This window comes from Micropterus salmoides, unplaced genomic scaffold (genome assembly GCF_014851395.1).
Source record: "Micropterus salmoides isolate LMB-PRFRI ecotype aquatic unplaced genomic scaffold, ASM1485139v1 Ms_hic_scaffold_1762, whole genome shotgun sequence".
NCBI lineage: Eukaryota > Metazoa > Chordata > Actinopteri > Centrarchiformes > Centrarchidae > Micropterus > Micropterus salmoides.
The window spans coordinates 1-22,047 of record NW_024040887.1 but is presented as its reverse complement, the minus strand read 5'-3'; the positions used below and the strand labels follow the sequence as shown (position 1 = coordinate 22,047).

Here is a 22,047-nt window from a genome sequence, read left to right as displayed (position 1 = left end):
AAATGGAATATTAATCCCCCAGTCAGTAGTCACTGAAGCTGCCAGTGGTCTAAATGGTTCACTCGTAAGGTTTTTGGTATTTTAACAAACCTCAAAGTGTTGTCATGCATAGTTTAAAGATGTTTGGAATTAGTCTAGAATTAATCTCATGTTATACTGGAAGTCACCACTGAAATAAATAGGTTGAAAAGAATGTTTGTGGTTTCATACCAAGGGCTGAGAGCTTCCATAAATGTCATATGTGGTTTATATATACAGTTGTTTTGGCATTTGGCATTTTAAAAGCAAGTCAAATATGAAATGATCATTCTGTTTGGCTCAGTTTGTCTTTTACACATATTGACAACAAAACATATATATATTTACACTCCTTACAAGAATATCCAAAAGTACCTTAAGATACAGCATATAATCCATCATAGTAACCATGATGTACTATATTCTTTTCTTGTCAGAGGTACACTGGAAAAAGAAGAAAACAGCATTGTTAGAAAATGTTGTACTTGTGGTAGGTACTAGGTATTTATCACGTCAATTTATGTTCCAACAAAAGCTCTGGACTTTAAGTCAAGTCTGAGCCTTGTTTCCTTGTCCTAAAGTTGAAATTGATTCCCCTTACATAATGGTATATTTACAGAAGCCTTGGCAGGACACACAGACATATTTCTTTATTTAGTTGGCATGCAATCAGAACAGAGACACTTGGCTTTCTGTCAGCCCTGTGACCTGCCTGAACGTACTGACCCATTCCGTCCCTGACTGTCCTCATGACAACTTATTACAGCTCTGCTCACTCACACTACTCAACAGCTGCCTTCAAACCAGTGCAGTTCACTCCCTTTTCATCTTGTGTGAGAACAGAGGAGTGGATATGTGGTGACTGAATTACTTGTTTTTATCAAGGAACATTTTTGTAAAGTAGACTTTCCGCATTGTTGCGCCTAACCTTGTGGCTTCAGAACCCAAGCAGTCAAGATATCATGTTTGCCTTTCTGCACTAAAGAATACAGAGAATTTAGATGATGTAGCCATTATTCCCTATTTTTTGGTGCCATGATTACCTCCTTCCCCATGGGCGTCTGTGGAGGGACAGGAAAGTCAAACAATCCTTGTCCCCTTTGACCTCCGTACTCCTATTCACTCTGTTACTCATTCAGCATCAGGTGGTAATGGATAGCCATAGCAACTCTATGGAGTCTGTGTTCTCCACCAGACAATGTCTTTAGGGACTCAGGTGGAGGCTAATGTTGTGGTGTCTGCCTTCACATTATGTGGATTGACAGGCAAGGACCACCGTGACATCAGGAAGAGAATTAGCCATCGATACCTTGCTGGGGGTCAGATGAAACAGGACACCCATTATAGATGGGAAGATGTAGCTGCAGAGAAGGGCTATACACCAGAGTCTTTCCAACGTGCCAAATGTAAAGAGAATTTAGAATATGAAAGAATAAGAGTTTGAATCATTTTAATTATTCTCTCTATAGTCTCTGGAGATTTTTATCATTTAACATTATCAACCATCATAATGGGAAGATGAAATTAACAAATTGTCATCTAGGGCTTAAACTTATAATTGTTTTTATCATCAATTTATCTGTCAATTAATGTTAGATTGAGTAATAAAATGTCAGAATGTGGTGAAAAAAGCTCATCATCTGAGTCTGAGGTGATGTCTTCGGATTTTTTTGTTTTATCCTAATAGTCTAAAATCCTGTTCCATTTCCAGTGATCCCATGAAATCCTCACATTTGAGAAGTTGGATGCAGGGGATGTTTGGGGTTTGAAAAAGTTATTTGATTATTAAAATAGTCGCCAGTTTCAAACTTGTAGTCTTCAGCACTGACTGACAATGACTCAAGTGACTTGGCAAATTTATCAGATTTCGACCGCTCCCTCTGGAGCCACAAAGGGCTTCATACAATTTTAAGGGTTTGCACTGTTCATTTGACATTTATTTGTTTTGATAGAGTTGCTATACAGTTTTTGTGTGTTTTATTTGGTAAATAATGAGTGGCAAGGGAATGTAAAAATATATATAAAGACTAATTGTCTAAATTGCTGTCAATTAATTTTCAGTCAGTTGAATACTTGACTATTTATTTGGATCAGCACTATTGTCATTGTTAGTTACATTTGCAAAACAAAACAATTACAATACAATACCAAAACTTAAAAAATATAGTGTAGTGTCTATGTTATAATAATAATTGTTTATGTATCACATTAAGGCTAATTTAAGTCCACTTGCAAAAAGGCAATATTATTACATCATTATGCTCTAAACAGTTTGAGGTTGAATATGCTAACAAAGCATCACAGTGTGAATGGGACATCCCATGTTTGCTTATGGGGTCAAGCCCTGTGTCAAACCAATGGCCTTTTCAAACCAAAGCCTTCAGAGAGATCTGCCTATTGTTCCCATTACAGTGCTCAAGAGAGGTATGTGAGTGTGTGTATGTGTGTGTGGGGGGGTGTACTCTGCAACCCCCTCTTCAAACCTTACCTCCCTCCGCTCCTTCCCCTTTCTCTTTCACACCCTCTCAGCTGTGCTCACTCACTCATTCTAAGCGAGGCCAAAAACTGGTAGAGCAGCTCCTCATTTAGGAACTCCCGTCCTCAAATTAACCCAGACAGCCAGGACTTTGTAACACGCTTCTTTTCAGGACTGCCAGAGACAGGAGTGTGGAGGAGACATGGAGATGGTTCATCAGGCGATTCATAGTTTGCCACAGTATGGATTAACTGATTTACTATCCTCCAATCAAGGTAATAATAAGTGTGTTGTTGATTTTTACTATTTTGCGCCTGTTGATGGGTTTAAATACATTATCTCTCCAATACAATACAATGGACATATTTCTCTAAACATATACTGATGTCTTTACTACAGACTTCTTTGTTGTAACAGCTGCACTTTGCAGAGGAATTACATTATCTGAAGGTGATATCATTCATGATTGAAACTCTGTATATAAGGGTGCCATCTGCTGCCAAACCAAAGATGAAAAAGGAAACAAAGGTAGTTTTTTCCCCGTCACCATTCCATATGAATGAACAAACATTTTGCATTGTTGTGTGGCTTGTCGCTCGGTGAGTGACTTCCTGTTCTGTTGGAGGTATTTATGATGTGTGGACTTCTAAGAAGACTATCATTAGACGCAATATTGAATCTTAACTTGCCCCTGCTTGCATGCAAACAAGAAGACTCTTGCAGACAAGAGAGAACAGACACTGATGTATTCATTTAATCTCCCACTGTACACACACACACACACACACACACGCACACACACACACACACACACTGGGAGAATTATGACACATATTTTTGTCATTTAAAGCTGAAAGGTACTTACAGGGTCTGCATTGTTTTCTGGGCCAGCAGCAGCTGCTTCCTCCGCTTGGCAAACAGCACAATCAAAGTCTGGAAGAACTTTTCTCAACAAGTCTCTCACAAAATGTGGCTGCTTTTGAGCAAACATAATATTTTTATGTCATTTTGAATCCTTTACCACCCACTCCCTTTTGGCAATGTAAATTTGACCAAACTGACCATTTTTTTAATGTTAGACCCTTGCAATGAGGTAAACACAAGGTTTTCATTGATTTGTCACAGGGCATTAGGAATAGTTCTACATATTTGTCTGTCTGAAAGTTAAGTTTCTGGCTGTTCATTAAATATGAAGCTACAGTCAGGAAGCAGTATAGCTTAGCATATATACTAGAGACAAGAGGAAACAACTAGCCTGGCTCTGTCGCTAAGTGAAAAAAATCCAACAAACTTATCAGTATTTCAATTTTTAACACTTTTTAAATTGGTACAAAAACAGAAGTAAATATTAAACAACTAAGCTAAGTTACAAGTCTTGGCTGTAGTTTCATAGTTAACAAACTGAGAGTAGTGTCAATCTTCTCGTCTAACTCACGGCATGAAAGAGTGTATTTCCCAGCTATTCCTTTCACCAAAAAGACTATCAATACATACAGTTTATATGTTCATATTCATGTAACAATTTATAATAATAGCATTGTACATAGTGCTAGCATCATTTGGCAGTGACAATCAAGGGTAAAAGATGAATACTGTTTCTGTGATCCTTCCATCCAATGTAACACGCAGAATGAATGCACTGCATTTTACAGGACTTACTCACAGAGTGAAGCGTATCGGGGCTCCAGGTATTTGTGTGCAATTACAGCACAGTGGGAGCCTTTGTTGTCTCCCACCTGTTTTGAGCCATTAGTTAAAGACTACTCTGCAGCAGAGTTTTGACACTTATTATCGCCAGTGGTCCAAACTGGAACAAACAGTTAATAGCTGTCTGCACTCAACCCAACTCAATAATAATAATAATAATGCATTTTATTTAATGGCGCCTTTCATAACACCCAAGGTCACCTCACAGACAATTACAGATCACTGCATAAAACAATACACACAGCGAACAAGCCGCATACAGCATTAAAAATTCAGTACAACATGTTATAAAAAAGCTTGTATAAAAAGATGTGTCTTAAGACGCGTTTTAAAAGTCAACAAGCAGTCGCTATTGCGAACATCACAGGGAAGAGAGTTCCATAGGCGGGGGGCAGCATAACTAAAAGATCTGGCACTCATGGTATTTAGTCGAAATTGAAGATGAAGATCTGAGAGCACGTGAAGGGGTGTAAACATGGAGAAGTTGTGTAAGGTATTGGGGTGCAAGATTATGAAGTGCCTTATAAGTAAGTAGCAGGATCTTAAATTCAACTCTATACTTTACTGGAAGCCAGTGCAATCGCTGAAGAACTGGAGAAATGTGCTCAGTATAAGGAGTTCTAGAAAGAACACGAGCTGCAGAATTCTGAACTAACTGAAGCTTATGTAGCAATTTGGAGGGAACACCTGTGAAAAGAGCATTACAATAGTCTATACGTGAAGTGACCAGTGCATGAATAAGAACTGCAGTATTATTATTTGAAAGAAAGGGGCGGAGACGGTTAATATTACGCAAGTGGAAGTATGCGATCCGCGTGATATTATTAATTTGAGCTTCAAAGGATAGTGTGCTATCCATGATGACACCCAAACTTTTAACCTGTGAAGAAGGATAGATTACAGTATTGTCAATGTACAAAGAAAGACAATTAGATCTAGACAAACAGATCAAGTGCCAATAAGCAAAGCCTCAGTTTTGTTGCCATTTACCTTCAAGAAGTTAGCGGAAAGCCAATCTTTAATTTCAGCTAAACAGCTGGACAAAGATGGTGGTGGGAAAGAACCAGTGGGTTTGGCAGACAAGTAGAGTTGGGTGTCATCCGCATAACAGTGGAAATGAATCCCATATTTCCTCAAAATATAACCAAGAGGGAGCATGTAAATAATGAAAAGAAGCGGGCCCAAGACAGAACCCTGGGGAACACCAGTAGTTACTATGGATGTTCTTGATCGAAAACCTTTTAATTGGATACGCTGACTGCGTCCAGATAGATATGACCTAAACCAAGACAGAGCAGTGCCAGTAATACCAATAGAAGCTAATCTGTCAAGAAGTATCTTATGTGAGACAGTATCAAAAGCAGTGCTCAAGTCTAGGAGGAAAAGTATGGATAAAAGCCCAGAGTGAGCTGCCAACAGTAGATCATTGGTTATTCTGACAGAGCAGTCTCAGTCCTATGGTGGGGACGAAAGCCAGATTGAAATTGTAATTGAAATTATTATTAGAAAGATGTTCATGAATTTGAACTATAATACACTTTTCCACCTTAGAGATAAATGGTAAGAAATTGGACGAAAATTATCTAAATTAAATGGATCACCCCCTGGTTTCTTAAGAATGGGAGTAATAATAGCAGATTTAAGAGATGAAGATACAGAACCAGAAACAAGTGAAGCATGAACAATTTTAGTAATCAATGGCGACAGGGCTGGTAAACAAGCTTTCACTAAAGGAGTAGGTAGAGGGTCTAACTGACAAGTCGAAGATTTAGAATTACCTATCAGACCCACTATCTCTGAAGTAGTTGGTAGTGTAAAGTTAGAGAAAAAAGAGTGGGGAGGTGTGTAAGTGATAGATTGACAGGAGTCATTGTGAAGAGTACCAGTAAGTAGGCCTAATTGGTGATGTACATATTCAACCTTAGATGCAAAAAAAGTAAAAAAAAACCCATCACATAAGTCCATGGAATACATATCAGATGGCAGAGAATCAGGTGGTTGCAGAATATTGTTTACCACCAAGAAAAGGGACCCGGAGTTCCCATTACTAACTCCAATTATGTTGGAGTAGTAATCAGATTTAGCCTTGGACAGTGCATTTTTATAATTTCGAATATGTTCAGCATACATTTCTTTATGAACAGTAAGGCCAGACCTGACATATAACCGCTCTAACCTACGGCCTTAAAGTTTGCGTAGTTCAGGTGTAAAAGGAGCTGAGTGTACAAATGAAACAGTTCAAGTTTTCACAGGTGCAAATTCATCTAAAATCATGTTCAGTCCATCACTGTAGTATGTAACTAGTTCATAAACAGTTGATAAATCCATTTTACTGGAGAAGATGGCAAGTTCATCAGCAAGAGTAGGCACATCAATGTTCTTAATATAAAATGTGATCGAACGACACAGGTTTACCTTAAAAACTGCCAATTTGGCACAAAAGGACACCAGTAGGTGATCTGATATGGACAGATCAGAGACAGTACAATTATAAGGTGTTATACCAGAACAGCAAACAAGATCAAGAGTATGCCCCTTAGTATGAGTGGGCAATGTGTTAAATTGTTGCATACCAAAGCAATCCAAACATGATCAAAATTCACATCTAAATGCATTACTGACATTGTCTATATGAATGTTAAAATCACCCAGAATGATTACATTTGGAGACATGGAAGATAGATAAGTCAAAAGTTCAGATAAGAAGGCATTATTGCTCTTGGGAGGATGGTAAATAGTTGTGAGGATGGTAGGAATTGCACCATTGATTTTTAAGTCAGTTGTTTCAAAAGAAGAATATGTAGACAAAGTTAACTGAGATACTTTCCGAATACTGGAGCATCGACCATGCCACAGAATGGTATATAGGCCTAGTAGAAAGGACGACCCAGATATAGTTCATCCGCACCGGTAGCTCAGTGATCTTTATAGTTGATCCAAGTGCCAGAGGTACCACGAAGAACAGTCAGTAACCAGCAGGCAAACCGGCAACCGCAGAAAGCATCAACACGTACCAAAACTAGCATATAAACCCGCCGAATCAGCGTGGATACACAGGTCGGAGTGGCTCCTTAAAATAGTTTAAAACAGTTCATAGATGCATCCATGCATTCATAAGTGCAGGAAGCTTTAGAAATACACAGCAGTGGCAGCTAATAGCGCCAGCGTTCACCCGGAAGATGGGAATTATGACACACACACACACACATAGGGTAACTATAAATAATGATAAATAATGATGCAGTTGAAGTACAATGTTTCTTGAATGTAAATAGCAGAAGTTAGTATAAAGTTGTCATTTTATAGGGGCTCCACTGCGGAGAATATTGTCAAAAGAATTAAAGGCAAAAAATTAAAATGTATGGCATCTCTTTTGCTGAACTTTTTTCATGGGGTCTAAGTCTCAAGGAGAATAAGGAATCTTCATCTGTGTGTCTTCTTTAATGCAAGCTGTCTTCTGAAGTACCAGTCAGCATGCCTCTATAAAGCTGACAATTGTTCACCGCTGAGTTCCTAAAACTTTGGAGCAGTGTGCTGAAGCGTGGTGAATCAGGGGAATTGTGACAGCTGTCACGGTTGTCTCTTCAGGTACAGTCGTACTTTAAGTGAAGCCCCCTGACTGTCTCAGGCAGGGAATTCCTGCTAGGATTGGTCTCATTTAAGAAGTGATGATTGAGGGGTTGTTGGTTTTTTTTGAGACACAGTGCCAGTCACACCACAAGCAGTCTAAGAATTGTGTACTAGAGAATAATACTTGCTGGCAGCTTAACCACAGCCAGTAAACAATCTGTCAGACAGGAGCCTCCAGTCATTTTATTTAGTGGACAGATATGGAGAATTTACCCACAGGCGACAAGATGATATTTGAGCTCAAGGTTTTCATCTTTCTGCGGTTAATGCTTAATTGAGCAAAATTCTGATGGGTGCGGAAGTTGCAGGTCAGGGAATGAAAAGCTAATATTTGTTCCTAACAGGGATGTGGCTTTGGTTTTCTCTAATTATCTGTTTATCTGATGGTGATTTTAACCTGGAGTCATATCATTGATTGTGTCTGAGTTCTGGAGACAATGCTGAGTAATCTGCGAATGCTGTGTGTTTATGATTGGACTACACATGAGTCTCCAAACAATTAACACTTGTGCATTCAAATATTATTATTGCATTTGGCTCAAAAGAGGTCCCATAGACAAAGAAACAACACTATTAATCCCTGGAGCAGTTTACAGCACTATGTCATTCACTGAAGTGATGACTCAATCATTGCAGCTGCTAGGTTTTAGTCAGTTTCAAATAAACCCCTTTGCTCTTAGTTACAGACACAAAGCAAGGCACTGGGCTGAAAGCTGCCAGTCAGCAAAAATAACAGAGGCAGCTGGTATTACTTTGTTGTCACTTGTGTTTTTATCATCTGAAGAAACTCATATTCAAGTCATGTTTCAGCCCAAGAATGGATGTAAACCCATCTGCTGATCCTGATATTTGTTTCATTAGAGGTCATATTCAAATGTGTTCTTCCGATATATTAGCTATATTAGGTTAATGCTTATACTAATACTAGTAATACAGGTTACAGGGCTAGAGGTGGGATACTACATAGGTAGTAAATGACAAATATGTTCCTCAGTCATAAAGAATGATAGTTTAGAAGATTTTGTCTAGGAAGACTGTCCATATGCTAAGTGAGTTTGACGTATCGTCCGCCTTTATAAAACATGTGTCCAATTCAGCAACTGCGGAAGAAAGTTGAGCATCAGCAGGAAATGGCGGGAGGAACAGGAGTGTGTTGTAATAGCCATGGTATGCTGTAATGTAATCCTGTTGCATGCTTGTTTAACACCTTCACAACCGTTGTTTCCTAAAGGAAATACTGCCTTTCCATTCAAGTAATGGAAACACAGGCTCTATGTTAAGGGCTGATTGATTTTAAATATGGACTAAAGCACTCACAGGGGCACCAAAGAATCACAGTTACTTTGCATGACAATCTATGCAGACAATGCTGTCAGGGTGGAGAGGCCTGTGACTTGAGAACTGGCCAAATTGGCCAGTGTGACTAATTGGTGTCACTGTAGAATCTATCTGACAGATCCACATCAGTGATCAACAGATGAGCATTCGATTGATGAAGTTGCGTAATATGACATTTTGACCAAATGTGTACATACCTGAGATGTTATACAGGCTGGCTTGATAAGTACTGGCTGGCTGCTCAGTTATAATCGTCGAGTGTGCATCTGTTAGAATGCACTCCCTATGTTCAACCAAGACTTTTGTAAATGATGATTCCTGAGACAGTTGATCAATTTACTGCAGTCTAATAAAATATAAACATTGTGTGTGTGTGTGTGTGTGTGTGTGTGTGTGTGTGTGGTTTTGAAAGATAAAACCTATACAAGGTAGCCATTAATAACATTTCACTACTACTAAATGCAATAGCATTCTATAGCCACAGATATCAACTACAACTTGACTACAACACATGCATACAGTTCGCTAAACTGTATGCATCATTTGCAACATTACACTTAAATTACTGACGTAAGAAACTGTCAGAAGTATAAGCATATGTAATTTTGGACCATTTGGTGCCATTCCCGTTGATAAATGATGCATTTAACTACTATTCATTTAAAGCTGTAATTACAGAATCATCATCAACTGCGCAATAACGGTGCAGATTACACGACTTTCAGCGTCGGCCAATCGGCGTGCTGTTCAGACTACACAACTTGCCGTCTTGTAACGGGGGTCTTGAAGTCGTTGTGGCGTTATGTGACTGATTGTTTACCGGGGGTCACACACTACACAAGCTGATAATGGTTGCATCACCCGACGGCTGGTCTCCAAACCATGTTTTGTCAAGAAAACACAGATGAAATGTGAAACGGGAAATGACGCAAACCTACACACGAAACAGCTGTTGTTTGTTATTATAAAGATAGCAATTATAAAGACAGAGAATATGGGTGAAAGAAAGTATTAGCACACGCAGGTAGCAGGGATTGTCTGAGCTACAAAGAGAGCTGGAGCTGAGTAAAAAGTGTTTTGCAGTGAAAAAGTAGCTGCCTGCTCTGTCAGCTGCCTTCTCTCATTGGCTGGATGTGAATGCTAAGTCGGCCTACTCCTCCAGATATTTGGCATGCTAGATATCTGGCTGGCGTCGGCGATGCGTCAGCGATGTTTTGATGCGTCGTTGAGTAGTTCGCACATAATGACTGGCAACCTCTGATCGATCACTGATTTACCCATGATCCCAGCCTGATGGTCGCCGAGCTCACTGACCAGCAAAACGGGCTTAAATTTGTGTAATGTGAAGTAGGCTTAAGTAAACATCACAAGTTACATTTCTCTGGACACACACACAAGAATGAAAGATATGCAAGCAAACGGTGGATCAACTGTGAATGGAGTAGCAACATAAACTTAACAGACAAACTTAGCCTGTATTCGGAACTGCCTACTACATACTACCGGTGACCGCAGTATGCAGTATGGACTACAGACTGCAAATTGCTTTTCATAGTAGTATGCAGTATGAAACTGTTAAATCGAGTTATTTTGCAGTATGCTAAGTCAGGCTTAGCCGGTTTCCAGTTTTGGAAAGTGAAAGTAAACAAAAGGAACAAAATAATACCACTTATGACGTTTTTTTCTGCTTTAATCTTGTGGAAGGAGAACGAGGCTGCAGCCTATCTGTAACAAACACTGATAATTTTACAAAGCAGATGTTTTACAAAAGTGCATTTTTCCCAGGCAGGGCTTAATAAATGACTGCAAAAATAACCCGCACCTGCTCTGACCTGCTGTGAATTTTACATCACTTTCTCTCCAGGACCACAAAGTGAAATGCATATGTCATTGTTATCAATACATATTTGATTATTGACCTTTAGTCAATAATCTGCATACACTTCTTGAAAGTTACATTTATGGCTTTTTATTCTTTTTTTGTCATTAAGTGTCATAATATAAGTATTTCCTATGTTGCATTGTATCATTTTGATTTCTTCAGTAAGGAAACTGTACAAGCATAATTATACTTGATTGTTGGTCCATATGCTTGCAAAGTTAATTTTAAACTGTTCGCAAAATGTTCTTAAGTGGTTACCTAGCTTAAATGATAGGTGTGGTGATATTTTCAATTTCACTTCAATAAATGCCATTAAAAAAAAATAAAAAAAACATACTGCCCATTGTTCAAAACCTAAAATTATATGCCTGAATATTCTCTTCTATGCCAATTATTAAACTATTGAAAACACATCAATCAGACACACTGTTGAATTGTGTAATTTAAATTGTTAATTTATTTCCCACAGATACCATACCACTAGAGCATTAAATGTGTTGTGATCCACAGCTGAAAACAGTCCACAATAAAAGCACAATGTCTGAGTGAAGTTTTCTTAACACACAGTGCCCAGCTGCATTATTAAAATGAAACTATATATTTGTGAGCCATTTCTAATCATTTCATTTTTAATATGCACATGGACTCAGGATTACTTGCTTTGGACCCTTAAAAAACCTTGGCGCGGCCATGGGGACTGTCGGTCTCCATCTCACAGTGGACATACCAACATATCGATATCTCTCTCTCTCTCTCTCTCTCTCTCTCTGAATTAAATCTACGATTTTATCAGCAGGTGTCAGGACTTTGTTAAACGGAGGACTTTGGGTTAATAATCTAAACGTGAAGCGCTTTATATAAACGAGGTATTTTGGAGCGACGGAGCTTTTACAACGGCCGAAGAACCACTCACGTGTGTGCATGTTAGTGAGCTGCACATTTACCGGCCGATTAGTGCATCGTTTCTTGAAATGACATCGTGGGTGTGATTCCTTCACTTGAGAGGTGAGCTGAAGCTGCCTCTTTGCTTATGTTGCAGTCACAAATGGACAAATAGCAAACACCAAACATTAGCAGAAATTATTTCATAAGTTTAATGCAGATGCAGCTTGCTTTGCATGTTCAAGTATAAATGTGTGGGTGTGATTGACAAAGTGAATCTGTCGTGTCTACTCCATGTGAGGTGTAGCTACTTAATAAGGCTCTGAGGTAATAGTGGGTGGTGACTAATTACTGGATCAGGAATAGAGGGCATTAACCTACTGTTAAAAGGAAGACCGTGCTTCCTGGACGCAAATCACAACTATGGGTCAAAACTTCAATGTTTTTAATCTGAGAGTTGGTCTGCGCAAGTTCTAAAGGCGTCCTTTACTGTTACTCCAGGCACAATATGGATGGATGGATGGATGATGCATGAATTGTACTGGCTGCAATGATATTTGGAAACCATAAAGAAACATTCCTTTATTTTAAACAAATACATATGAGCACGTTCAGTTCTACAGTATGAATGCATAGAGGTTTCTTTTTAAAATAAATTAGGCATAACTGCTAACAACCCCATATATGAACAAATTTTCAAATAGAAATGGCTTGCTTGACCACATTCACTGGTAATATCTAATGTTTAACAGTGATTAAAATGTGGAAACAGTCAACACAGTAGAGCTCAATGTGGAACAATTGACACCCAATGCAGAAACATACACAACATTAGACGGATATCCGTGAATCTATTGCTCCAGTGCATGCTGGGAGGGTTCCCAACACACCTACTTCACGTAACTGTAATCTCATGATCCCCAGCCACGCAATCATATTAATGTTAATCATGGTTTCAGCTTCTACTCATTTTGTCTTTATTTCAAAATAAGAGGGCCCTGTTAACAAAGCTATCATCAAACTGCTTTTAAAGAACCAAATTAGATAGATGAGAATAAACCGTATTATTTTGGCCACATTTGAAGAACAGGGCCCAGCTCTCTGACACACCAAAACACACAGTTCTGACAATACTACTGATTCATTGATATCCTGAACTGCATCAATCAAAATGTGAACTGAGTGTCTAATTCATGATAGTGACATTGATAATAATACCTTACATTTAAGTAATTTGTTGACAGATTGGAGATGAGAATGTTTCTTGAAAAACATTAAAGCTGTTGAATTCAGTAGAAAATGAATTCAATGGGAAATATATGTGTGCATGTGTACCAAGTGTCTAAAACTATGTTTCTGATTTTAGCGTAATCCCATTCTGGCTATTTTGAATTTCACTTTAAAAATGTACATGGATTGGCAGGAGGAACAGGAGTGTGTTGTAATAGCCATGGTATGCTGTATAATCCTGTTGCATGCTTGTTTATTACCTTCACAACCGTTGGATTGGTTCGTATCAGAAAACAGTTCAAGTATATTTTTTTATGCTTCATATAAAGTCACTAGGAATTCATGTTGGTAAACCTGATCCCTTGGCTGGCCTTTCATTTTGGGTTGTAGTAGTCTATAAATATCTTTCATATGCAACACACAGATCTCATCCTGGGATACAATCAATGGAGCAGGATCCTCAGTGGTCATAATCATAAATAATTCAACCACTATGTCTCTTAACATCCCATCTCATCTTATAATAGATCAGGTTCATCCCTGTGAAATGCCATAAGTCGTTGTTTGTTTGCGGAGCGGTGCAAATGGTTCTATTGTCATAGTAATCGCTGCAACCAGATTCGTTATATGAAACAAGTCCAGACCCTCCACTCCAGTCTGTCTGATATCACATAACAGCAGAGTGCTTGTAGCCATTATCCACAAGTCGAGTCAGGATAGCTGAGCCTGTCTCTAATGGAGTATACACTGGTGCAGAGCCCAGAGATATAAACATTTCTTTTGATTTATAACTTCGGGTGAGTTAAAAAGGCAGTGTGTGTGTGTGTGTGTGTGTGTGTGTATCCAAAATTTCCATATTTGTTGAGACACCTAGTGGTTAGGTTCAAGTAAATGATCACGGGAAGGGGGAACGTTTCTCGGTGCTCAACTGAGTTTGATGATTTTATGGCATCACAACTTGTTTGTAAGCCAATTGAAGTCCAGTGTGCAAATTTCACAGTGTATTGTGAAATCTTGAAGCCTCCAGCACACATACACTGAAAATGGACTTTTCAGTGAAAAAGGAGGCATCTTGTATCTAGTAGTTAAACTTTTGAAATGAACAATATTTGTGTGTTCAAAGATTCAGGATTGATGAGGGAAAAGAAGTAGATGGGTTGATAGATAAAGAGATCAGATTAGCAATGCATGATGATATCTCTTTGTGTTGGACAGTTTGACTCCATGATTTTAACAATGAAAGTTTTGCAGCTTGAGGGACTTCGGCTACTAACTACAGGACATTTTAATATTTGAACAGGGGGAGACAGAGAGCGGATGACAGCCAACCATGAGACCTACCTTCTTATGGCTAACACCCAGAATGACATGGAGGATTGGGTGAAGACGATCCGCAGGGTCATCTGGGCTCCATTTGGTGGAGGTCAGTATCCACACAGCCACTGTTTGTATTAACTGAATAGCTTGTTATTAACTTGCTGATGTGACTGAGATTTGTATAACCAGTTTGCTGTTTATTTGGATGAGTTTCCAGTAGCCGCACCGCAGGATGGAGAAGTGTGTGTATTTTCAATCTCTGAGCAAGCTACCATCTCTGCTAAGGTTTTTTTGAGCAAGACACAACCCCATAAATCTGCTGACTGATCCAGCTGACAAAATGCATTGCTTGTCTGCAGAGACTGTGTTTAACTAAGGGCTGAAAGCACAAACTTCAGCTTTTGCCTTGTGAACAATGATTATAATATTGCCTTAATCCATTTTGTTCTGCATGATTGAGACAGGACTTTCCAGGTACAATATAGCTATTCTGTAATATTGTGATTTAATATTATGTTTTACTTTTTTAAAAGGAGGACTATAATGAATAGATGACTGCACTATTCCACAATACCTTTTATCATGACTTTTACCGTACTGTATCTTCAAAGTTTCTTCTAAAACAAACATGTTTCCCGAGTCTGTTGGAAGGTTAAAGCATCAGCTTGCCTCCTTTTTGCCTCCTCCATGAGTAACTCCATATGGTGGTGTCCTGTCACATATTGGTTACATTACTACAATACCTCACCATGATGAGATGTAGAAACAGCTTTAGGAATATTTGCCTTGTCTTGTTTCAGTTGTTTCAACTACTTGAATCTCTCATGTTTGTGTCATCATCCTGCATGTTTTTCCCCCACTATCTATCCAGCTGCTCATGCTAATAAACAAAGCAATGTATTGTGTTAAAATCAATTACTGTAGATGAAATAGGCAACATGTAATCATCAAATGAACCGTGATTCATAGTGGAAGTTGTTCTCATGGAGTTATTCCTGACCTTTGTGGGAGTTTCCCGCTGCGCTGCCACAGCCTTTTATTGACTTTACTTGCAGACATTGGCCTACATTGTGTATGAGCGGGGCACAAGTGCGGCGCTTGTAACCGGACAGGCAGTTTGGGCCGCTCTCGGTGACACAGTGAATAGATGAGGCTGGCCTGGCCCCTCTGTTTTCAGTGCTGGGAGTTTGATGTCTATTGCAGTTGACTGCTCTTCAAAAGGACGAGCCATTTGTCAAAGATGCCACAAGAAAGGTGGCTCCAAGTTGGAGCGGAGCCGGTCTGTCACACACACACACACACACACACATATACGTATATATATAAAGAGCACACACACATATTCCAGGCTTTCACGTTTTGCAGTAGCAGCAGAGACTAACGGAGCCCTGATTGGCTGGTCAGTGCCTCTGAAGTGTGATTAAAAATTCTGTTCAGAGACTGACAGGCAGCGAGGGAGCTCCCAAAGAGAAGCCCCTGTGTTTGACCCACAGAAGAGCTCGGAGCCACTGATGGTTTGCTGTCATGTTGTGCTCAACACTTGCTATGACGTTGAATTAATTACCGGCCAGCTTGAACAAACCGTTGGACAAGAGAGAGTTCAAAGTCAGACCTTCGAGAAATGTGCAGCTGTGGCCTCTCCATCTGGATCTTTGGAGATTTATTTCATGGTAATTACCAAATGTTTATTTGCAATTTGGGAAAGAATTTGAACTGCTGAAGTTGTTGAAATAATTCTATGTGGACAATATTATTTTAAACCATTCATATTAAAACACTACAGTGGCACATACTGTGTATATTTATGTTTTTTCTATTTACAGCCATGTGTCATGTCTGTTTCAGTCTAGTTTCAACAGCATTTGACAGCGAACAACCTAATTTACAGTTATTATTTAGTTTAGTGTAACACCATAGATGAAGTTACTTAATAGTAAAATGTGACGTTTACTTGCCCTATGGTTGTGGATTGGAGTCACCAGACCTAGAAGACACAGAAGCTTAGAAAAGTTCTTTAGTCTATCAAGGTTTGTCAAACAGGTGTTAAGTTCAGATGTTAGTTAAGGGACATAAGCTCATATAGTCATTACCTGCAATTTATATTCTGCCTCTGAAACAGTCTGTGAGCTGTGATTTCACCCTGGTTGAACTGATCTGAGAAGTTATCAGTTTCTTAATTATTATGTTTACATCATGAATTTAAAAAGAGACCCACCCATAGTGATTTCCTGTCTTTTTAACATTATAAAATGCTATTTCCCAGGTATGATATACAGTAGCTGTCTATGAATATGATAATAATTAATAATGAAAATCTCCTTATAAATATTCAAACTTCCTAAGCACCTAAGCCTTATAGTGCCATGGCTTTATTTAACTTTTGAGTTATTTGAATAACGCCTGTGTGCACTATTGTATTGTCAAATATTTGTCATCTTTTGAGTGACATGTCCTCACATGTTGCAGGGTATAATTAATTTAAAATACAAAATGATCTAGTATCTGTTGTAGTACATTTTCAGTACAAAAAACTAGTGATACAGTATGCAGCTGGGAGCCTTTGAGGAGAGCTTGAGTTTGCTTAATTTAATGTTTGAACATTGTTTAAAGCCTTCCTCTAACTCAGCGTAGTAACATAAACTCACACCAAGCTCTAATGTCAACTTCTTTCCTCCCCCGTACGCTCATTCATCCCTTCGCCTTCTGACATACTATGTAGAGAGTTCTCAATATTAAATATTTCTGCATGAGACATGCAGTATAAAACACAGTTGAAGCTGTTTAGTTTCACCATATATGTCTATGAATATGTAACATTAGCATTTAGTGAAGTAAGGGGGGGTTAAAAGAGGATTAGTAAGAAGAGATGGGTGTGAGATGTGTGTTATATCTAATATCTTCTGTCCCTCTGCGTGTGCGTGTGTGTGTGCGTGTGCGTGTGGTGTGAGACTGAGAGAGAGTGTTGAGGGAACCTGCTGAGTAGGTACAGCAAACATATACAGTAAACACGCACACACTCTTCATAAGCTGGTCCACACACACAGTTACATGTGACCCCGGGAAAAAATTCCTAGACTCATGACCAGAATGTCTGGAGGGATGACCTCGTTTTCATCCAGTCATTTTTCCTCATTTGTTCTCTGTTGCTCTTTTTGATACATGAGTATATTCAATCATTCTGTACTCTGGGGGAGCTTGACTTATCTATATTTCACTGTGACTCGTCTGAGATTTGGAATTTGGATTTCATGCATCTGTTTTATTTCTGCATTGTTGTTGTTGTTTTTGCTTCCTGTCATAACTACAAAAACAGGGGTTGTTTTTGGAAAATGCTAGATTGCAGGCACTTTAAATTCTGCAACTCTGGTTTGTTATCTTATTTATTTTGTAATCGGTGTATCTTTCGGAAGCTTACAAGTTGTGTCAGTTTCAAGAGGGGTGAGTATGACAACATACAATGATATTATTAGTGAAAAGGCAAGCAATAAACTACAATTGTGTTCACATTAACACCGGTTGTTTTTAAGTGATTTGTTGCTGTGTCATGCTGTCAAAAGCACGAGGATCCTGGTAAGCTTAAGTTTAATTTAGTCACTGTACGGTACTTCATTGTACCACGTGTATGCATGTGTGTGAGTAGCCTCTGTCTGTATCTGGAGACCGGAAAAGTATGTAGATCCAAATCTCTCAGGAAGGCTGCCTTAATCCCCTCTTGTGTTGCATCCACATGAGACGGCTGCAAATGGAAATCAGTCCCTTTTTTTCGGACAAAAGGCGAGAGGTGCTCAGCAGGAAGTTAGAGATTTGATCATCAGACTAAGGCTTTGTGGGTGTTTTTTGCTTGGACTGTCTAGCCGGCCTCATCTGAATTTTTTTTCAATCGATTTAACTGCTGTCTTTGATGTGCCTTAAGCCACGGATGCTAGGCTAATGTTTTTTTACTCTTTGAAAAATGCTCCTTTTACTTTGGGAGAGAAAGTTAAATAGTGCAAGATGATGACAGTGTGTGTGTGTGGTGTGTGTGTGTGTGTGTGTGTGTGTGTGTGTGTATTTGTATGACTGAACAATCATTTTTTGTAATTTCAGAATCATGGCCTAAATAATTTATCTGTGATAAAAACATTATTAAACACTGAAACACATCTCTCAGCTTCCTTTGATAATGTTGAACTAACTCACTGCACACTGTGGTTAACTGCGTATTCTCCTATTATTAATGACTGCTTTACAATATGATAAAAGCTTTGGCTTTGCTTATGATAAATGTTCAAATATAGGGTAAAAACTGAATCGCTCAATGCTGCTGCCATTTATCAATGTCATACCATCATAAAACATTTTGCCTTGTGCTTCAGGGATCTTTGGTCAGAAGTTGGAGGAAACTGTGCGGTTTGAACGCCGGTTTGGGAACAAGCTGGCTCCTATGCTGGTAGAGCAATGTGTGGATTTCATTCGGCAGTGGGGCCTTCAGGAGGAGGGCCTATTCAGGCTGCCAGGACAGGCCAACCTGGTCAAAGAGCTGCAGGATGCCTTCGACTGTGGAGAAAAACCCTCCTTTGATTGGTAAGGAAACACATCAGGGTACTGGCTACTTGGATTTCCTCAGTGCATTTTAATGTGAAGTTGATATGTTTAGACTGTTGACTGCACCTCTGGAACCACATGGGTGCTCCTGTTGGCCTGGAACAAATGGGCGAACCCCCAGAAGTTTACAAAAACACAAAGGTGGGTGAGTGGGTATAAGATTCAGTTGCATCCAGAGATTTGAATGATGGATTTCAATACCTGTTTTGCACTGGAAATCTAAACAAAGACATTTAGAAGGATCCTTTGTGACAAACCAAGGAACCTTTAGGAAAACTCAGCCTGAATTTAAATGTGGCTAAACAAGACTAACTAACACAAAGGGGATTATTATTATTTTGAAAGTCCGTTGCTCACTGGTTCTGAATACACATACAGTCAAACCATGGGTCAGGAGGGATGGGATGTTGATCAGCCTGCAAATCACCCACCCAAACAAGCAGTGGAGGGAGGCTTCAGCAGACTAGGCTACGCTGGATGCAGCGTGTGGGAGAAGTAGATAAACAAAAGCCATGCGAATTCCCTCCTGTTGTCCTATTTAGTAAACTGTAATAGATTATGGAAACTCACAAACAGCGAGGATCAGTCTCTCTTCCAATGATTTGTGCTGTGCGTCGCGTACAAAAGTTCAAGACAATTCAACTTTGTCAGCGGGTGGGCATGTGCGTGAGGCGAGCACTTCATCTCACTCTAACAGGAACACTTGCTACGAACATAGACTGTTTCTGCTGCTCCCTGATAAAAGAAAATGTTTCTGCTGATTCCTGCTCAGAAAAAAAAACAAGAACACAGATATTTTAACCTGTTGCTCAGAAGGTGCCTGTTATGACGTGGCTCTGGACTCTCTGGACAACTTGTTTTAAGAAAGTGTAAAAGGTAACGCCCTGGCATTGGGAAATAATATGAGATTTACAAGAAATATTTTATTGCTACTGTGTAAAGGGAATACTGCTGGTGTTTGCAAATCACATGTTATTGCACTTTTGTGTAAATAGCAGTACATTTAAATTAAAAGTGCGCAATACACTACTTTAGAATTCAATTCTTTAGAAATGGGTGCCCAGCACTAAATGTAATACATAAATACATATCTTAGCAAAGGATGAATGTTTGGTTTCATTGTCAGATTTACATGCATTTTCTTGTGACTGTGTTGTGCGCCACTTAAAAATTAACAGCTATCATTGATTTTGAACTTTATAATCTGTCTATGTTCATTTTAATACTAATGTTCTTCTTTTGAACACATCTGTGCAGTAATTAACTGGCAGATAGTAAAGGAGGTTTTGCTTTTACCACACTGAGGGGTAACAGCTGGTAAATTGGAGGAACAGGTTTTTTATGTGAAAGTAAATGAAATGTTACTCAGATTTATTGTCATTCGTTGCCATTACCTCATCAGTGCAGTGCAGCATTGTAAACACAGCAGTACAAAATGGTGATCTAATGTCTTTAGCAGGCAAAGAACGGGTGTGATTAATTGGGTTAATAAGTAAATGCGTTCCATTTGTGTTGCTTGCTGATTCACTGAGACACATGAAATGGATCTGCTTTTAATGCTAAATTACTAAACAAAATCATCTCTATTAAAAGTATATCTTAAATGTAGCTTTTCTGAATTGATCTAGCGTGCTGACTGTCAGAGACATATATTTGTACCATCAACCCCTGTCACATAACTGTCCAAAAAGAATGCCTCATTTGTGAGGGGCACTAAATAAAAATGAATAGTGAAGGTTTGCTATTGGTCAACAGTGTGAAACGTGAAAAATTACTTTTGTTTCACCCTTGCGTGCAAATTTACTGCTAGTCGAAATTCCATTGAAAGGAATTGATTTTGTCACATAATACCTCTATTTTAAATGCTGGGGTGAACAGCCATTTAGGGCAGGACAAGTTATAGCTGAGCAGATCACTAATCCATAGACTATATTAAACATGGACATAGTCTCCATGATGTCACCCACAGGTTTCTGAAGAGCACAAAATCCAGCAACGCCATCTTGGCAGTGCCTGATTTGCCTAACTCCTGCCTAATTCAAAAATGGAAAGACTGAAGTGAAGCGTGGTCAGAGCTAGCAAAGAGCTAGTGCCTTGCCACCTAGCAGCTAGGCACCTGTGACAGCACACATCTGTCACTCAAACCAGCCACGCCCTTAATTATGCATAACTTTAAGCCTTAATATCATTTAAACAAGTGATATAAAAATAAAAATGAATGGGGAAAGTAGCTATAGAAACCCAAACCTTTTCTTGTATAAGACTTTAACATGTTTATTTCTACTGTAAAGTTGGCCATTTTAAAACACTCCACAATCTTGCAGCTACATTGCAGTTACAATCTGCCTTCTATTGATAGGGTGTGTAAGTGGCTGTCCTAAGAGACTGAGATCTGTTTTTTAATGTGACAACCTTCGTCAATAACTCAGGATGACATGCATGAGTGATGGAACATACCAAATCCACATATCTTTTTCTCTGCCCTCTTTCACACCATCCGCCACTCGTACCATCTACTCTGTCTCTAGCCTCCGTCTGCCTGCTTCACCAGCTGCCCCTCGTCGGCTCGTTAGTGTCTCTGATCCTACAGTGGAATCCTCTTGCCTTTTGGCAGATCATCTAAGCTTTCCCAGTGTTGTTGTTGTTCCCTCTCTTGCTTTTGTTGTTACCTATCTGTCATTCTGTTGCTTTGAAATTTGCTCTTAAACAATAAAAACTACAGCCAACTGCCTGTTAGCTTAGTTAGTTTAGCTAAGTAAGTTGTACGCTGTATAAACTTTTTGTTTTATAACATATTAATTAGGGAGCTGTAGAGGTTCTGGTTGGTCGATTTTGTTAGCATTGGATGGATCAGGCTAGCTGTTTCCCCTGTTTCCAGTCTTTGTGCTAAAATAAGCTAATGGCAATCTGCAGAATTTTTCTTCTGATTCCACCCATCCAGCCAACAGTCCTCTTGCTGCAGGAATATTCATGAGGATTTGTT

The 22,047-nt window shown here is 39.1% G+C and overlaps 1 protein-coding gene across 2 annotated transcripts; it reads left to right on the top strand.

The window, feature by feature from the left end:
• Nucleotides 1-2,652: 2,652 nt before the first annotated feature.
• LOC119908378 (rho GTPase-activating protein 24-like) lies at nucleotides 2,653-19,406 on the top strand. Of its 2 annotated transcripts, none has more exons than XM_038726028.1 (3): nucleotides 2,653-2,769; nucleotides 14,464-14,586; nucleotides 18,836-19,406. In XM_038726028.1, exons 1-3 carry the CDS (start codon nucleotides 2,697-2,699, stop codon nucleotides 19,045-19,047), a joined length of 408 nt encoding a protein of 135 aa, XP_038581956.1. In that variant the 5' UTR covers nucleotides 2,653-2,696; the 3' UTR covers nucleotides 19,048-19,406. The 2 variants fall into 2 exon arrangements, with proteins under 2 accessions (XP_038581956.1, XP_038581957.1); XM_038726029.1 differs by lacking the exon at nucleotides 2,653-2,769 and adding an exon at nucleotides 11,896-12,056 and having other exon boundaries at nucleotides 18,836-19,402.
• Nucleotides 19,407-22,047: the final 2,641 nt, after the last annotated feature.

Bases quoted from the DNA above. Each gene is read 5' to 3' on its own strand.
- LOC119908378 (XM_038726028.1), top strand. From the start codon at position 2,697: ATGGAGATGGTTCATCAGGCGATTCATAGTTTGCCACAGTATGGATTA. The intron at 2,770-14,463 runs GTAATAATAAGT...ATATTTGAACAG, and splicing joins TTTACTATCCTCCAATCAAG to GGGGAGACAGAGAGCGGATG. The intron at 14,587-18,835 runs GTCAGTATCCAC...CTTGTGCTTCAG, and splicing joins CTGGGCTCCATTTGGTGGAG to GGATCTTTGGTCAGAAGTTG.